The 18,793-nt window shown below is 36.3% G+C and overlaps 1 protein-coding gene across 3 annotated transcripts in view; it reads right to left on the reverse strand.

The window, feature by feature from the left end:
* LOC126489580 (lysine-specific demethylase 4C) overlaps positions 1-18,793 on the reverse strand; it is a 181,075-nt gene that overhangs the window by 143,656 nt on the left and 18,626 nt on the right. For all 3 annotated transcript variants that reach the window (XM_050123921.1, XM_050123922.1, XM_050123923.1), the window contains exons 3-4: positions 16,274-16,449; positions 10,611-10,725 (exon numbers count right to left, since the gene is read on the reverse strand). In XM_050123921.1, coding sequence (XP_049979878.1) covers positions 10,611-10,725; positions 16,274-16,449 — 291 coding nt within the window. The remainder of the gene's footprint in view (positions 1-10,610; positions 10,726-16,273; positions 16,450-18,793) is intronic.

Raw genomic sequence — 18,793 nt, forward strand, 5'->3', positions numbered from 1 at the left:
CCTATCAGACTACCATGGATTAAAACTGGGCATCAAGGGCAGAAAGCTTACAAACTCATGGAAACTGAACAACTCTCTGCTCAAAAAATATTTGGTCATGACTGAAATTAACAAAAAAAAATTAAAGATTTTATAAAATTCAATGAAAATGAATATACAACATATCCAAAATTATGGGAAACAATGAAAGAGGTGTTAAGAGGAAAGTTCATAGACAAAAATGTCTAGCCAAAAAAAAAAAAAAAATTGGAGAACCCTCATACTTTCAACTTAACAACATATTAGAAAATTCTAGAAGAAAAAGTAAGCTAAGAAGAGTACATGGCAAGAAAGTAAGAACTGAAATCAATAAAATAGTAACCAAGATAATACAAAAAAAAATAGTAGAACAAAGAGCTGGTCCTTTGAGAAAATCAACAAGATAGATAAATCCTCATCTAAAGTAACTAAAAAGCAGAGAGAGAATATCCTAAATAATAAACTCAGAAACAAAAACGGGGACATATCAACAGACCAAAATATCCAGAGTATCCTTTAAAAAGACTTTGAGAACCTATACTCCAAATTGTAAAATCTAAAAGAAATGAATAGTTTTCTCAACAGGTACCATTTAACAAAGTTAAGTCATGATCAAATAAACAATCTAAGTGGACTTATAACCTCTAGTGAAATGGAAGCAGTCATTAAAAGTCTCCCAATCGAAGAAAGCCCTATGACAGATAGTTGAGTGAAGAATTCTACCAGGTTTTCAAAGAAGCAACACTAACACTCCTCAAATTACTCTACAAAATAGAAACAGGAGGAATATTATCAAATTCATTTTATGAGGTTACAGTTTCCTTGATACCTAAGCCACATAAGGACTCAACAAAGAAAGAATTACAGACCAAATTCCCTTATAAATATTGATGCAAAAATACTCAATAAAATATTGCAAAGCAAATCCAAGGCCATATCAAAAAGATCATTCATCATGATCAAAGAGCCTTCATCCCAGAAAGACAGAAATGGTTTAACATATGAAAATCAGTAAATGTAATACACCATATATATAAACTGAAAAAAAAACTCACATTATCATTTCATTAAGCAGCTGAAAAATCCTTTGACAAAATCCAATATGCCTTCATGATAAAAGTCCTGGAGGGATTAGAGATTAGGGACATATCTAAACATAATAAAGGCAATTTACAGCAAGCCTGTAGATAAAATCAAATTAAATGGAGAGAAACTCAAAGCAATTCCACCAAAATCAGGAACAAGAAAAAGTTATCCACTCTCTCCATATCTATTTTAGACAGTATGTGAAGATTTAGCTTATGTTTAAAATTTTAGTTTAAGTACTTAAGTTTTGGGGTGGGTAGGGTGAGGGAAAGGGAGATAGGGAGAGAGAAGGGAGAAGGGGAAGATTGGGGAGAGCTTGGAGAAATGAGATGGTTGAGATGGATGAAGGGTGGATATGGGAGCAGGGAAAAAGATATCTTAATTAAGGGAGCCATTTTAGGGTTGGCAAGAGACTTGGCTCTAGAGGGGTTCACAGGTGTCCAAGGGGATGTCCCCAGCTAGGTCGTTGGGCAGCAGAGGAGAGGGTGCCTGAACTGGCCTTCTCCCATAGCTACACTGATGAATATCTTGCATATCACCATAGAACCTTCATCCGGCAATGGATGGAGATAAGAGACAGAGCCCCACATTGGAGCACTGGACTGAGTTCCCAAGGTCCAGATGAAGAGCAGAAGGAGAAAAAACAGGAGCAAGGAAGTCAGAACTGTGAGGAGTGTGGTCACTCACTGAGATGGTGTGAATGATCTAATGGGAGCTCACCAAGGTCAGCTGGACTGGGACTGAACTGAATGAGCATTTGATCAGACTGGACTCTCTGAATGTGGCTCACAATGAGGGCTGACTGAGAAGCCAATTATAATGGCACTGGGTTTTGATTCTACTGCATGTACTGGCTTTTTGGGAGCCTAATCTGTTTGGATCCATACCTTCCTAGACCTGGAGGAAGGGAGGAGGGCCTTGGACTTCCTACAGTGCAGGGCACCCTAACTTCTCTTAGGACTGGAGAGGGAGGAGGGGAGGAGGTAGAGATTTTTAATAAATAAATAAAGTAGTTAAGTTTTAGCTTAAGTCTTAGAAAAGGTTATTCACAACATGTGTAATTCCAGTTCCAGAGAACTAACACCCTCTTTCTGGCCTTCATGAACACCAGGCACACATGAACACATATACAAGCAAAACACTTATACATAAGAAATAAAATAATTTTTAAAAATCATACAAACTATCTCCTGGGTATGGCACATGCCAAAATTTCCATCCAGGTGCCTCACACAGCAAGGTCTTACTGACAAGAAAGAGGAATATTTCCTGAAAATAATATATTCCTTTTCCTAAGTAGTTGACTCCTAAACAAGCAATTTTCATTCCCTGGTCAATCTTTGATAAACAGACAGAAGAAACATTATAAGCAGCTATGTGCAAACTGCACTTCTGCTTACAAGGATAACTATAAAGCAAAATTTATCTCATCAAACTACTCCAAGACTATGCTAGAGAGTATCATTACAGTCCATAATTTTCTTTGCCTTGTTTTTCTATAATATTATCACAAGTGGCAACTAAATTTGTCCAATGCATAAGGTAGGGCAAGTAATGTATATTCTTTTTAATTATGTCATCTCATTTTATCCTATGAAAGTGACAAGTGTCCTCAGATGCCATTTCATCTGAAAGGACTGTAGAAAGGTATAGCTTGCCCAGGATCTCAAAAGCTCAAAGTTCATAACCACAAAGCCAAGGATAAAAAACTCTAGCCTGGGATGGCTCTATTGTTTCTGAAACAATGTACCCAAGAAACAGCCAAGAAGTCAACTCTGATCCATTTAGCTTTTTTAAAAAAAAAAAAAAAAAAAAAAAAGCAGAACTTCTTCTCCTTTATCTCCTAATACTTTAGAAAGCAGAAAAGTAGTGTGCTTTTGGGCCTTTATTTTTTGGGGTTTGATGTTGTTTTTTGTTTTTAGATAGGTCCATCAAAATTTAGAAATGAGTAAAGTAATGTAGAACATTCATGGCTACACTCACAGACAGGAAGTCTTTTTTTTTTTTTTTTTAAATTACAAGGGCCAGTAAGATGCCTCAAAGAGTAAAGGTAATTATCACTAAAGCTCAAGACTTGAGTTCTGTCCCTGAGAACCAAATGATTTAAAGAGAAAACTAGCTCCTACAAATTATCCTTGAAGACATCCTGTGGCTGGCATTTGCCACTCACATACACACTACTAAAGGAAAAAAAATGTTATTTTAAAACTCAAAGAAATAATCACTATTTTTTTTATTTAGTTTGGTTTTATTGTTATTTTGGAAACAGGTTATCTCTATGTAGCGCTAGCTGTCCTAGAACTCTATATAAAAGGCTAGCCTAGAACTCACAGATCTGCCTTACTCTTAAAGACATGTGCCACTACAGCTAGCAAGCTTTATATTTTACATTTACATGTACACAGCTTTGTTGATCTTAAAAAAAAATAGATCTAAATCACAGGACTTTATCTTCCTTTTGAGAGAATAAAATCTAGAAGAATTCACATCATCTTGAGGAAGCAGAGCAGAAATTAAACATTGTTAAAACAGTTTAATACTGTCAAATTCTTGTTAAATAATAAGCCATTACTAAAAGCACTCCATTTGTCTTCCTCCTTCCATCTTTCCTTTTTTCCTTAAGATAGGGTCTCAAATAGCCCAGTCTGGCCACAAAAATCACTATATAGCATAAAATGATGAAAAACTCATCTCTTCCTGTTTTTACAGGTGTAATCCATCACCATGAGCTCTACTTACTCCATTTTATTTCTTTTTCCTTTAAATGTGTTAAGATGTTATGGGCCAAGGCAATTTAACTCCAACTGACTGCTGTAGGACTCTTCCTAGGTACCTCTGCTGCCATCCCAAAGAGCTCATGGAGCAATCACATTTTGAACACTCCAATGAAGTAGCCATATCTGTGTTCTGGAAACCATATTGCTTACTACTAAAGCATAACTCTCGCTCATAAAAAGATTGTCTGAACTACAATTGTTTCAAACTGCCTGTAAAAGACTTCTGTGACAACACCTCAGTCTTTACCACCAAGACCAAAGAGCTAACACATCCTCTGCCTGGGATTGATATAAATAGTCCTGCATTTCCCATGAGGACAAATGTGACTGATGCAATATGATGAAAGGCTTCTGAGAAGTCCCAGAGCTTAGGTAGAGAACTGTAGCAATGGAAAAGAGAGAGCAAAAGCAGAAAAAGATAAGCAGGCAAAGAGCTAAGGTTAAAGAAAGAAAACTACAAAGAACCAAAGGAGAAAGATTATGGGCCTTAGTCACCGAAAAATGCAATAGAACTGCCAAGTTTGAATGGCAAATAGTTTCAAAGAGCTGCAACATGTGTGGCTGTAGGTTCACACTTTGCAATATATCCACTAGTAGCTCAGTACTGGGCAGATGTAAATCTCAGCTCCTTGTTGTGTGATGTTTTACTCTTGATTCTTTGAATGGCCAGACACCCAGCTCCCAAATCAATCACACATAGAGACTTATTCTTAGTTATGAATGCCCAGTCTTAGCTTGGCTGGTTTTTTGACATCTTTTTTTTTTTTAATTTAAATTATCCTGACTACCTTTTGACTCTGGGATTTTATCTTTTCTGTATATCTTTTTTCGCTTCTTCATGGCTTGCTCTGTAGCTGAGAGGCTGGCTCCTGATGTCCATCTCTTCTTGTTCTCGTGCACATCATTCTCCTTCTATTTATAATCTCTACCTGCCATCCCCGCCTATCCTTGCTCCTGCCTCACTTCTGGCCATTTATCTCTTAATTAGAACCACAGGCACAGTAATACAGTTTTGAAGAATTAAACAAATACAGCGTAAACAAAAGTCACACACCTAAAAATAATATTCCCCAACAGTTTCTGGAAGCAACAATGAAGGGAGCACTATACAGTTTTGCAGCTTGAATGTAATTCTTTGGGTCCTGGGACTATTAGTCCCACAGCAATACATATTGCAAGTTTTTTAAAATCTTTGCCATTCAAACCTGGCAGTTCTCTGGCATTTTTCTAATGACTAAGGCCAAAGTCTTTCTTCTTTGGCTCTTTATAGCTTTTTTTTGATTATGGCATCTTGCAGGTAACAAATTGGACCTAGACTATTTGGGTCAAATTATAATACAAGTAATAACAAACAGCCAGTTTATCTTAGCCATTGATTCTATCTACTCCTGTCAGTAAAATAACATCTGTCACATATATTTGCTTCTTAAATACACAAATCTGTATTTTCCCCATTCACTCATTGGCTAAAGGGGGATTATAATATCTTAGAGTCTGGAATGTTGATGTACCTCACAAGAATAAAATTGGCAACCATTAAAATGTCTTTTTGTTTTACAGCTTCTTTTGTTTTGTCAATACTAGGGATTGAATCCAGGGCCTTCTAATATCAAGATAAATAAGTACTCTGCCGGTGAGCAATATACTCAGCTCTCCACGTAAATTCTGAATAGCACCAAGGTACAGCCTTCATTTGAGCCATTTCTTTCTTCTTTTTTTTTTATTGTTTTTATTGAGCTATATATTTTTCTCCACTCTAAAATTGACCAATTCCAGAGCAATATCCTCTGATAAAAGATCAGATAATATTATACACAAACAAATCAAAAGAATGATAATTATGTTTACAAAAATGAAAAGATGATATAAATAAATTTGAATGCATTACAAAAGAACAAAGACAACTCAATAGAGAACAGGGAAGCTAATACAGGATATGAGAATGTAATTCAATAAAGACAAATATTTAAGAAACACCAAATAAAATGATGGTAGAAATCAAAAATTCAACAAATCAAATGAAATCTTTTTAAGACAAAGTAGAAGAATTGGTACACTGAAAGAAAAAAATAAAATTTTAAAAGTATGAACAGAACAGGGAAACTTTTGGGGACATATTGAAAAGCAAATCAACTGGAGATGTGGATCATTGAAAGCACACATGCCTAGCATGCATGAAGTCCTGAATCAATACTTACGAATTTGAAGTAGAAGAAAGAAAAAAAAACAATAAATAAATTAATAAAAATAAATCAATGAATTACTGGCATGAAACTAAGAGGAAAATTTATTCTAGAGGAAGATAACTGTAGAAAGAAAAAATCCCAAACCTAGGGAAACATGGGCTTATTCACATATAAAAAGCATTTTTAAAAGCAATTGGAAAAAGATACGCCAAGTTATACTACAGTTAAAACACTAAATATAAATATATAAAGCTCTACAAATAGAAAACCATCAAGTCATAAAAAAAGACAGACCCACACATTAACAAATGATCCTGAAACTGAAACATAGAAAGTCAGAAGAACATAGAAAGATGCAGTGCATATTCTGAAATACTACAAGAACCAACCCAGGCTACAACACCCAGTAAATCTCTCTATTATGACTGGGGGAGAAATTAAATATTAAATTCATAATAAAAACAGGCAAAAAGATCAATGAACATCAAGCCAACTCTACAGAGGATACAATAAGAAATTCTTCAGATTCAAGAGAGTGGTAAACACAACCACTAGAGCCATCCAGAAGTTACAGGAGGAGAAAGATAATACATTTGTTAAAGAATCATTAGCAAAACAGTAAACACTACAAAATCAACAAAGGAACACACCTTTCAATAATAATTTCAAATATTACTTAGTCTCAATTTTCCAAAGGATAGACTAGCCAGCAGACTGTATTAAAAAAGAAGGAAGGAAGGAAGGAAGGAAGGAAGGAAGGAGGGAGGGAGGGAGGGAGGGAGGGAGGGAGGGAGGGAGGGAGGGAAGGAAAAAGGAAGGAAGGAAAATCCATCTATTTGTCACTGGAAGAACCAGAAATGTCGGACATGACGTAACAGTGATTAATCCTAACACAGAAATACTGCAGGATTTTACTACCAGTAGCTCTGGTAGTTCATTCCAACAAAAAATTAGAGAAGCAGAGGCTTTAAATGGCACCACAAATCAAATGGTTTTAACAGACATTTACAGAACATGCCACCCAAACACTGCAGAAAACACATTTGTCTCAGGATTACATGGAACTTTCTTTAAAAGAGATCATATACAAAGCAAGTCTCAACAAAAACAGGAAAATTCAAATAACTTCTTGTATTCTGACTACAAATAATACAAATCAACTTCAAGAAAAAAACATAAAAATCTCAAAGTCTTGGGTATTAAAACAACACACTACTCAATGATGAAATGGAGGCACTAAGGAAATCAAGAAAACTAAAAACAAAAAAAAAATACCTAGAATTAGAAGAAAATGAAGATACAAACATGCCAAAATATCTCTAAAAATGTGCATCACCCCTAGCCATTATGAAAATGCAAATCAATAATATTTTACGATTTCATCTTACATCAGTAAGAATGACAAATGAAGGCGGGAAGTGGTGGCACATGCCTTTAATCCCAGCACACGGGAGGCAGAGGTGGGTGGATCTTTGTGAGTTTGAGGCCAGCCTGGTCTACAAGAGCTAGTTCCAGGGCAGGTTCCAAACCTACAGAGAAACCCTGTCCCCCCCCCCCCCCAAAAAAAAAAAGAAAAAGAAGAAGAAGAATGGCAAACAACCAGTGGAACAACAGGCAACAAATGTTAAAAAGGTGTGAGGAAAAGGGAACCCTCATTCACTATTAGTGGGATTTCGAACTGGTGCAGTCAGATTCACAATAGCTGGAAATAAGTCTACCATATGATCCAGACAAACCACTTCTCAATGTATGGTTAAAAGACTAAACATCATACTCCACCATCATAGCCCAGTCATGTTTACTGCTGCTCTATTCATAACAGCTAGGAGGAAGAATGAAAATGTGGTACATATGCACTATGAAATACTATTCAGTGGTAAAGAAAAACAAAATCATAAACTTTGCAGGCCAATGGATGGAATTAGAAAAGATAAATTAAGTGAGGTAATCCAGACACAAAAGACAGATGTCACATTTCCTTATTGGAGGTTCCTAGCTCCACATTTTAAGATATGAGTACATAAAGAAACGAGTAATGTAAAATGGGACCATTATTGGGTTATGGGAGTTGGGGAGCAACAGAGATGAGAATAGCAAATAGAAGTAATCTGATCATGAAAAGGAAAAAGTATGGGCTCCTTGGGGAACAGGAGGTAGGAAAAGGACAAAACGGAACGGAATGATACCAGTGATCAGATAGGGAAATGGAAAAGGTGGGTACCTTAAGGAAAGAGGATGGAGGTAAATACATGGACAGAGCAAAGTAAAATAACAGTGTGGCTGAAAAACTCACAAGATACCATAATACTAACTTACCTAGAAAAAAATCCTACAATGCACACAACTCAATGTACAAATTATAATTTTAATGAGCTTTTCTCTTTTGAGATGACAGAAATCCCTTCAAAGGCCAAAGACTACCTGAGAAAAACCCCAATACCAGACATGAGTAGCTTTCATTTATATTGCTGGCAAGGGCTATCTAAGACAAACCCAAAACATACCATTTATTGCTTTTGCCCTCAGTTGACCTATAGTGATGGAAGGTAAATTTCTACTGCTGAAACATCATGCAATAATGACCAGAGGCCTCAGAGCTCAAACTGACCTGAATGTCCCCTCCCTGAGGACAAGCTTGCATGGTATCAGAAGGGTCCATGAAAGCTTCCAAAGGACAGAGACAATCAACAGTTCTATCAAACTATGATACTTATGAATTACATCAATGACCAACATGGCATAATAACTCTGAAGATGCAATAGCAGAACACACACCTTGATAGTAAACAACTGTTCTCTAAATGGACTAAAGACAAGAGGAAGACCATGCTTGGAATTAGAAACCATTACTCAGTGTTGGTGAAATCACGGTCATAGGAGGAGAATCTACAACCACTAATCTAGACAAGCATAGCCCCTGACTATAATCTATAAACATTTGTCTTTATGCCCACAGATAAATATAGTGTTTACCACTTATTGATGAAACTTATCTATGCAATAGGCATTAATAGTATATAAAACTATAGCCATCTAAATGCAGATTTGTGGAGCCAGTCCCAATGGATACATCTACAAAACACTCCTACAGTGAAGACTCAGGAAACACTTCAGAAGATAGGGCAGAACTACTGTAAGAGCCAAAGGATCAGGGACACTGCTGTGAGATGTTTCTCCTAGTAACATAAGAAGCTTTATCCATAAATGCTGAACAACATGACTGCCTAAACATGAGCTGAAGAAGGACACTAACACACATGCTAAACTGAATGGGAAAAGCAAAGTCCATGAGGCCTCCACTCTACAAGAACTACAGCCCACTAAGGAAAACTGAGAGTGGTGGAGGTGACCATCCACAGCAAAGAGTACACCAATTGCTTGCTCAGTGCCAAGAGTCAGCCCTGAAAACATACACACAAGTAACATTATATAGACTCAAATAGTTATATTTAAAAATATAAACGTATATAAAAAATACATATATGCATATAGTAACAACTGAAAAAAGAGGTCATGAATTTGAACAAGAAATGGAAGGGATGTAAGGGAGGATGTGGATGGAAGAAAGAAAAGGAAAATGTTATTATAATATACAATCTCAATGAAAAGAAACACAGAAAGAATAAACTGAGGAAGACACTAGCAGATGAAAGGACTTCCCATGCTCACAGACAGAAAAAATAATATTCTGAAATGCAGTCTATATATTCAATACAATTCCTATCAAAATTCCAATGCCATTGTTCATAGTATGAGAAAAAATGTTAAAACGTTGCATAAAAAAACCAGAGAGTCAAAGTCACCTGAGCAAAAAGAATAATGTTACAGGTATCAGCATATCTGATTTCAAGCAAAACACACCAAAGGTAATAAAAATGCATCAGTGCATCAGTATCAGGCTACCAAAAAAGCAGGCAGGCTAATCAATGAATGAAACAAAGAATCCAGATATAAATCCAAACAACTACAGATGTATTAGTCAAAAGGATTAGAAGTTCAAGGTCATCCTCTGCTGAATAGCAAGTTTTAAGCTAGTCAAAACTATATAAGACTCTGGCTCAGAAGACAGAAAGGGGTGAGGGAGATCTAGAAAGTGACTCAGTGGCTAATAGTGAATACTGATCTTTCAGGGGACCTGAGTTTTGTTCCCAATACTCATACAGAATGCTCGCAACCACCTGGTACTTCAAATCCAAGGGCTCCATTGGCTCAAACCTCCTAAAGCATCTGCACAAATATGTATATCCTCAACCACAGGCACATATACATTCACATACTTTAAGGTAATAAAAATATATTTTAAAATAAACAGAAAAAAGAGAGCATCAGGGAAGGAAAGAAGAAAAAAAGAAGAAAGAATCCGACTGGTGTTTTCTCTCATACTTGGAAAAAGTATTGACACCCAAAAGCTAATAAATAAAATACAATGAAAAAAGTAAGTACAATTGACTTCTTGGATAGCTAAAAATAATAAACAAAAGTAGTATCACCAATCTGTTAAAAACCACAACATAAATATATATACATATATATGTATATATACCTCATCATATATGCTTCCATTAATATCTGCTCCATAAATAGGTGCCACAAAAGTTAAGTTTTTCCAGTACTTGCGTTCCAAATCTTCATAATCCAAGTACCTTGGAGTACAGTATCTATAAAAAATTAAACAGTAAAAACCACAGACCAGTAAGACAATTTTAAGGATTTTCCACCTATCTAATGTAATTTACTTTCTAAATAAAACTATTATATACTGTAATAGTGTCAAATTTAATGAATAATATACAAAAGCATTTATACTTAAAACTCTATAGGATTTTTTATAGTCTTTATCAGGTAAGACAAGCACTTTCATAAAAATACTAATAAAGGAAGTAAATTATACCTCATTATTTTAGTTTTCAAAGTTTTCTAAGATACTTAGTCAATTATACAAGAACATTGTACAAATTTATATATTAAAAAGATACAGAACATATGGAAAAACTGAGGGAAAAAAGGCCTGTATAAAACTCCAAGAGAGCTGAAATAAGATCCTCTGCAGTTATTAGACTGGTACTGCCTGGTATACTAATGACATGCAAAAAAGAAGTCACTAACTTGGTTGGAGTGGAAGAATAAACTAGCACAATATAATTTCTCAACACGTATCAAGCCAAAAGTATATATATCATTGTGGCGCTGGAGAGATGGCTCAGTAGTTAAGAGCAACGACTGCTCATCCTCAGGACCTAGTTCAATTCCCAACTCTCACATGGCAGCTCACAACTATCTATAAATTCAGTTCTTTAATAAAGTATATATACGGTTGGAAAGATGGCTCAGAAGTTAAGAGAGGTCCTGAGTTCAATTCCCAGCAACCACATGGTGGCTCACAACCATCTGTAATAAGATATGGTGCCCTCTTCTGGGCCTACAGGGATACATGAAGACAGAACACTATACATAATTAATAAATAAATCTTTTTTTAAAAAAAGTATATATACTCTTGATCTAAAATTTAGAAATGCATCTTAGTAACACTGAAATACAGAATGAAGAGGTATAGTGTAATGAATAGGTATGAATTATTTTCCTATAGTTGTGACAAAAGCAACTTAAAGAAGAAAAGGTTCACTTTAACAATGAAGCTTGAGATGGCAAATCCATATGCATTTACATTCAGGAATCAAAGACTAATGCTAATTCTCAACTCTGCTCTCCTTTTCTTCTAATCTAGGATCCCAGCCCATGTAACTATTCTATCCAATTAAGGTAGTCTTTCCATACAAATTAATCTAATATAAATAAACTCTCTCAGGTATGTCCAGAGGCTTATGATTCTAGATCCTGTTAATTTGACAATGAATATTAACTATCATGATTGACTAAACATGAAATAAGGTAGATCTTCTTTCTATTTAATGACATTAAAATACTTCCACACTAAACATATCAATAATCCCACCGATGGTTTTTAAAAATAAAATCAAAAACAGAACTCTGGAGGTAGGAATATACACACCTAGCTCAAATGGAAAACTGGTTGTCTACCAGCGCAACTTACTTCTTTGGCTTATTTTTAAGATTTTTTTAAAAATTTTATTTATCAGTATCTGTGAATGCATGCCATGTATGTGTATGTGCTCTTGGAGTCTAGAAGAAGCTGCTGGATTCCCTGGAGCTAGAGTTACAGGTAGTTGTCAGCCTCCCAGCATGGATGCAGGTCCTCTGAGAAAGCACTATAGAATCTGTCACTGCATAGGATTAGAATTTTTTTAACCTTGAATACTATAATTAAAAAGCTTAAGTTGGCATTATTAATTGAAGTGAATGTTTTACAATGTTAAGTATTTGAAATGCATATTGAAACTTCAGTAAAATGTAACAGCTTACTGAATACTGGCTCCAGAGTCCATACAGCTGTTCCAAATGTCAATTTACTCAAAACTGACTCAACAATACCTTCTCAGAACCTTTCACTCACAGTAACATAGCTCTTTAAAGAGAGGCTCATGACGAGGCTTCTTCTGCCTTGGCAACCCTAGAATTGTACTTACAGATAAGAGCAACCACTTGCATCAAGGTTTGCCAAGCAAAAATTAAATAATCCTGGGCAGAAAGCTGAATTTCTCTGGGGTTTAATTACTACTCTATAAAAGAGAGGTGATGTCTTTTGGACTAGACTGATCTCAGCCCCATTTGCTACCAGGGACTTTGTAGTCACCATGGCAGTCCCAGGAAGACTACCTATGCTATCCTTGCCCTCATCCTCCATTCCAATTGCCTATGGAAAATCCAATCCTCAGCCCTTGTCTTGTTCACCAACCCTGTTCTCAGATCCACTCTTTTGAGTTACCTGAATCATACATAGCCTGTCTGTACCCTCTCCAAAGCTCCCCTCCCCCGTTAGTCTTCTCAGTCACTGCCTGTGCCTTTCCCAAATTGCTGGCTCAGTAATGCCCCCACTCCTGTATACTATGTGTATTAGTTTAGTGAGCTCCACCAGCCCACCAGGCTTCACCTAGCTACAACCTACACACATACACCAGATCACACATGTATACACAAGGATCTGGCCTGGTGAATACATGAAACCTCATCTGCCTATGTCATCCTCATCCCTCAGGCCTTGCCTCAGCCACACTGTCTGTATGTACATAGGCCTAATGAGGCAGTCAGAACCTCACATCAAATACACAACCAACCACATGGCCAAGTCACAACATAAAATCTCAATATGAAAAGTCAAGGCAATATATCTCCCCCCCCCCAAATGCATCAGTCCTACAGACATGTTCTCCAATATGAATTCCCTACATGAACCCTAGGACACAAAACTTAAAATTTATCAAGTAACTTTAAAAAGACACAGACAGCTCAAACATAATAAGACTAGCAGTAAACACCTGAATGAAACAAGCATTTGTTCAAGAAACAAACATACAGCTGTATAAAATGAAGATACTTGAGAAATTAAAATTTTTTGAAAATAATTAAGCTAGAGAATTTCTAGATCATCCAAACCACCAAAATCAAAACAAGAAGAGGTAAACAATATAAAAAGACACATGACAAACAAGATGATCAATATTAAGTTTCATGCCTATCAATGAAATTTCTTTTTTTAGCAGGTGGACACAGTTACAGATCACTACTGGTCAAAACATATGGACACCATAACAAAGGAACCTTAGAGGGCAACCTACTAGTGCCACTTTTCCCAACCAGCAAAACATCTAACTGTAACCTACATACTTATCATTATACCTACAGGTATATATATTTGAGGTATATACATTCTATTATACATGTTGAGATATATACATGCATTAGCTTGCTTCCTATTGTTATAATGGAAGCAAACACCATGGCCAACATAATTTTGCAAAAAAGGTTTTATTTGGTTCACATGTACCAATCATAGTCTATCACAGACAAAAGTCAACACAAAATTCAAGCACAGCAGGAACCTGGAGGCAGGAATAAAGCAAAAGCCATGGAAGAACATTGCTTACTGACTTGTTCCTCATGGCTTATTTACCCTGCTTCCTTATATAACCCAGAACCACCAGCCCAGGGGGGTGTTATTATCCACAGTGGACTGAGCCCTCCCACATCAACCATTGATCAAGATAATGCCCTGATGGATTTGTAATTTTTTTATTGATTGATATTAAGCTATACATTTTTCTCTGCTCCCCTCCCTTCATCTCCCCTCTCCCATGGGTCCCCATGCTCCCAATTTACTCAAAAGATCTTGTCTTTTTCTATTTCCCATGTAGACTAGATCCACGTATGTCTCTCTTGTGTCCCCAAAAAAGTAAAAATTTGGGCTGGAGAGATGGCTCAGCGGTTAAGAGAATTCATTGCATGCTCTTCCAAAGGTCCTGAACCACATGGTGGCTCACAACCATCTGAAATGAGATCTGATGCCCTCTCTTCTGGCCTGCAGGCACACAGACAGAATACTGTATGCAAAATAAATGAATGAATGAATGAATGAATACATGAATGAATACATGAATGAATACATGAATGAATGAATGAATTTTTTTTAAGAAAGTAAAAATTCATTCTCTTCCCCATTCATTATAAGCTGCACCTATTGAATTTCTCTGGAGGAAGCCAATTGCCACTATCTGAGCATTCAAGAACACTGTCAATGAGGAAGCAGAAAGAATGTAGGATCAGGAAAATGGAGAAGAAATAAAGACATGATATCCACTATTCAGGACATACCCATTTTAATTGTTAACTCACAGCTCCCGTGACTAGCAACTCTGCGTCTGCACAATATTAGACCTTTCAGCTGCCAGTCAAAGATAGGGGAATCTATTGGTTAATGAAGGATTTTGGAAAAAAGGGCATCATTATCTTCAAATGTATAACCACAAGTGAGCCTATCAGACTCCACTGTTTATTTATAATACTATGATTTCTCAGACATCCATGACTAAACTCAGCAGGTCAAAAAAACAAAACAAAAAGGCATGAACATGGGAAAGGGACCTAAAGGAGGAAAGGAGAATGAAATGGGTATTAGGGAGATAAGAGGGTAGTGGATAAGGTACCAGAATACACTAAATACATGCATGAAATTGTCAAAGAATAAACCTAATAAAAAGCAAATATTAAACTCTAAAGGTACATATACATGCAAAAGTATTTAAGAGAAAAAGGACAATGTCTACAATGTACTATGAAGTGTATTTTTAAATATGTGAGTGAAGGCAGGTGTGGCAGCTCATGCCTTTAACCCCAGCACTCAGGAGGCAGAGGAAAAAGGATCTCTCTTAGTTTAACAGCAGCCTGGTCTATAAGGCAAGTTCCAGGACAACCAGGGCTACACACACATACATACATACATACATACATACATACATACATACATACATACATACATACATAAAATAAAAACTTGTAAAGTTTCCCTTAAAGGACAAGCAGCAAGGACTTTAGCGTCATAGAAGGAGCTCACCTGGGAAAAATATTTTAGCCACATTCCCAAGCAGCAGCACTTCCAGTCAACAACTAACAATAAGCTTCAAAACACCCCAAGCTAAAATCACTTGTCCACATATCTACATGACTCCTAGGCTCCAGACTTTTATAAATTGTGAGCTAGCTGAAAAGGTTAATTTTGAGAATTTGTTATATATTCATAGATAACTAATATAATATGTACCTTCCTATTCAAAGTTTTCTTTTTGAAATTGTTAATGCTCATGAAATTTGTCTTAAAAAATTATGAATAATATTTTGTCCAATAAAACTAAAGACAATTCAAATAAATAGAATTCAAAATGACAACTAAAAGGAAAAACCGTTTCTAGATTATGTGATAATAATGATGATGTGAAATAAAATGTGGGACTTCTTATAAGTGAATGTGAATAGACCATCTGAAAAACAGAAACCAGAGATAAAAGAGGTTCCTACTTTTCTTTCTTCTTCCTTTCCTTGTTTGTTTGTTTGTTTGTTTTTTGTAGACAGGGTTTCTGAGTGTAGCTTTGGAGCCTGTCCTGGAATTCATTTTGTAGACCAGGCTGGCCTCAAACTCACAAATACACCTGCCTCTGCCTTCGAGTTCTGGGATTAAAGGTGTGCATCACCATGGCCCAGCTTTTAATTATAAGCTTCTCTATCTACTTGGCTTCCTGCCATACTCACATACCTCTGTATTGGAAAAAATACAAATAAAAATTCAATTGACTCACTTGCTACTGTTAGCCAGCTGCCTGAACTCCTTCACAGTCATGGCTTTTTTCTGGATGTTGTATTGAGTAAACAGTCCCGACTGCCCTGTGACCATCTGCTGAATTGGTGCTGGGATAAGCAAATTATCAATATCATCATAGCATTGCCTTGGCTTCCACTCCTTAGGAGGAATCACCTAAAAACAAAACAAAATATTAACCTGAAACTATTCAAAACTAAATATTACACATTTTTTATTTTTCAGAAAAACATAATTTAACATTTTCTCAACACCTCTTAAACAAAAGTACTTTTAAAACTCATTAAGACTTTGTAGTAAGGAAATACGATTCTTAACAAAATTCACTGAATACTCACTACACTCAAAACTATACTTGTACTACCTCATTTTCAGTGGTACTATTAGCAACTGATTTTAATTTGTAAGATTTTAAAACATACAGAAAGACTGAGGGTGAAAGAGTTAATGATAGAGAGGCTAGGATGTTAGCTGAAACACCATGACACCAAAACAATGAAGCACTGTGCCATCTCTCAACAGAAGTTGAAATGTTGATGGGCCTCAAAGAAGTTCATCTTTACTAAATTTTATCTAAGTGTCTCTTTTTTATGTGATTTTATGTGATACATATCAGTAAATATTTGCTTGGTCAATATTTCCTCTTTAGAACTCTTTTGCAATATAGCATATAACAGGGTTGCTGTAGTCATTTAGAGGAACTTCCACGTCTGGTGTCTTGCATGGACAAAGACAAACTGAAAGCTTTATCCCTTCTGAATGTGAGAGGCCTAAGGTTGGATGCTAGCCTGCGTATTTTACAGGGACCCTGTGTCTTCCCCTTTCCACTATTGGTTTTATTTAGATACCAACCCCTGTGCCTTCCCAAAGGTTCTCGAGATATTTTCCATAATGTCTTCTGGTAACAAGAAGCAGTCACTGCAGTGAGGTTGCTTTAACTTTCTTTGCCTATGTCCATCCAACTCCCCTTCATTGTCAAACAACATGGTTGCAAATTGTTGTGGGATCCTGTACACTGTGAATATGTTGCTCTCATTGGTTGATAAACAAAACTGCTTTAGTCTATGGCAAGGCAGAATGGCGCTAGGAGAGAAATCCAATTAGAGATACAGGAGAAGAGCGAAAACTAAGAGATACCAGCCAGCTGCCAAGGAGACAAGACATGTAAAAAATGATGTAACAAGGCACGAAACACATGGTAAAGCATTGATAAGAAATGTGTTCATTTAAATGTAAGAGTTAGCTAATAATAACTCTTTGGCTGAGCCAGCAGCCAAAGATTTATAAGTATTATTAAGCCTCTGAGTGGCTATTTGGGAACTGGCAGGAGGGAAAGAAACCTCAGTTTACAGCAAACTAATAAATGTCTAAAAGCCAATTATCTAGGAAGATGAGGAAAAGCTTGATTTGTAGTCTTTGCCTACTTCCATGGTATGCCTCTTCCAACAAGGGCAGCACTTTTAGTTTTGTTTTGCTTTTCTCGTGTTTTCAGACAAGTTCTCATGCAACCCAAAACCACCTTTGAATTTGCTATAGAGTTAAAAATGACCTGGAACTCCTGTTGTTGCCTCCTAAATGCCGGAATTACATGCATGCACCAGCATACTTAGAAAATTCTTAAAGTATTTTAAAATTGAAAGAAAATGAAAATGAATTATTAGAAGCCAAACCAAAGAGGACTCACTAACCCAGAAATAAGAAACAGAATGTTGCTAGCACCTCTTCCAAATAGGTCTATTTTTATTTAAGAGGTAATGACTATGGAATTTATTGATAATAAAATTTAGTTTTATATGTGGCCATGTACTCTTAAATACTAGGCTTTGGCCGGGTGGTGTTGGCGCACACCTTTGATCCCACCAGGCAGAGGCAGGCGGATCTCTGTGAGTTCAAGGCCAGCCTGTTCCACAAGAGCTAGTTCAAGGACAGGAACCAAAAAGCTACAGAGAAACCCTGTCTCGAAAATCCAAAAAAAAAGAAAAAGTAAAAAAAAATATTAGGCTTTGTTTTATTTAGAATATGTAGCATCCATATATTTTTGTGTTTGTGCATATGCATTAGGATACACATGCATGCGTATGTAGAGACCAGAGAATGTTATCAAATGTCTTCCTCTATTCCTATCTACCTAATTTTTTTTTATTTTGAGACAGTCTCTCACTGAGCCCAAAGTTCCTCTCTTCACCCTGTGAAGACACTTGAAAATAACACAGCATATAATCACACATATATAAACACAAACATGAATAAAAATAAATCTTAAAAGAATAAGAGATAATTAGTATGCACAAAGCCTGGGCTTCTGCCTCCAGTAAAGTGGAGGCAGACACAGTAGTAAATGCCTATAGACAATAGAAGCATTACTTGGTTACAAAGCAAGGTCAAGGCCAGCCTGGGAAACAAGAAACTATGCCTCAAAAAAAAACATAAAGAATAGGGGCTTGAGCCAGGCGGTGGTGGTGCAAGCCTTTAATCCCAGCACTTGGGAGGCAGAGGCAGG

This window comes from Alexandromys fortis, unplaced genomic scaffold (assembly GCF_014885135.2).
Source record: "Alexandromys fortis isolate MF-2015 unplaced genomic scaffold, M_Fortis_MF-2015_v1.1 scaffold_166, whole genome shotgun sequence".
Taxonomy (NCBI): domain Eukaryota; kingdom Metazoa; phylum Chordata; class Mammalia; order Rodentia; family Cricetidae; genus Alexandromys; species Alexandromys fortis.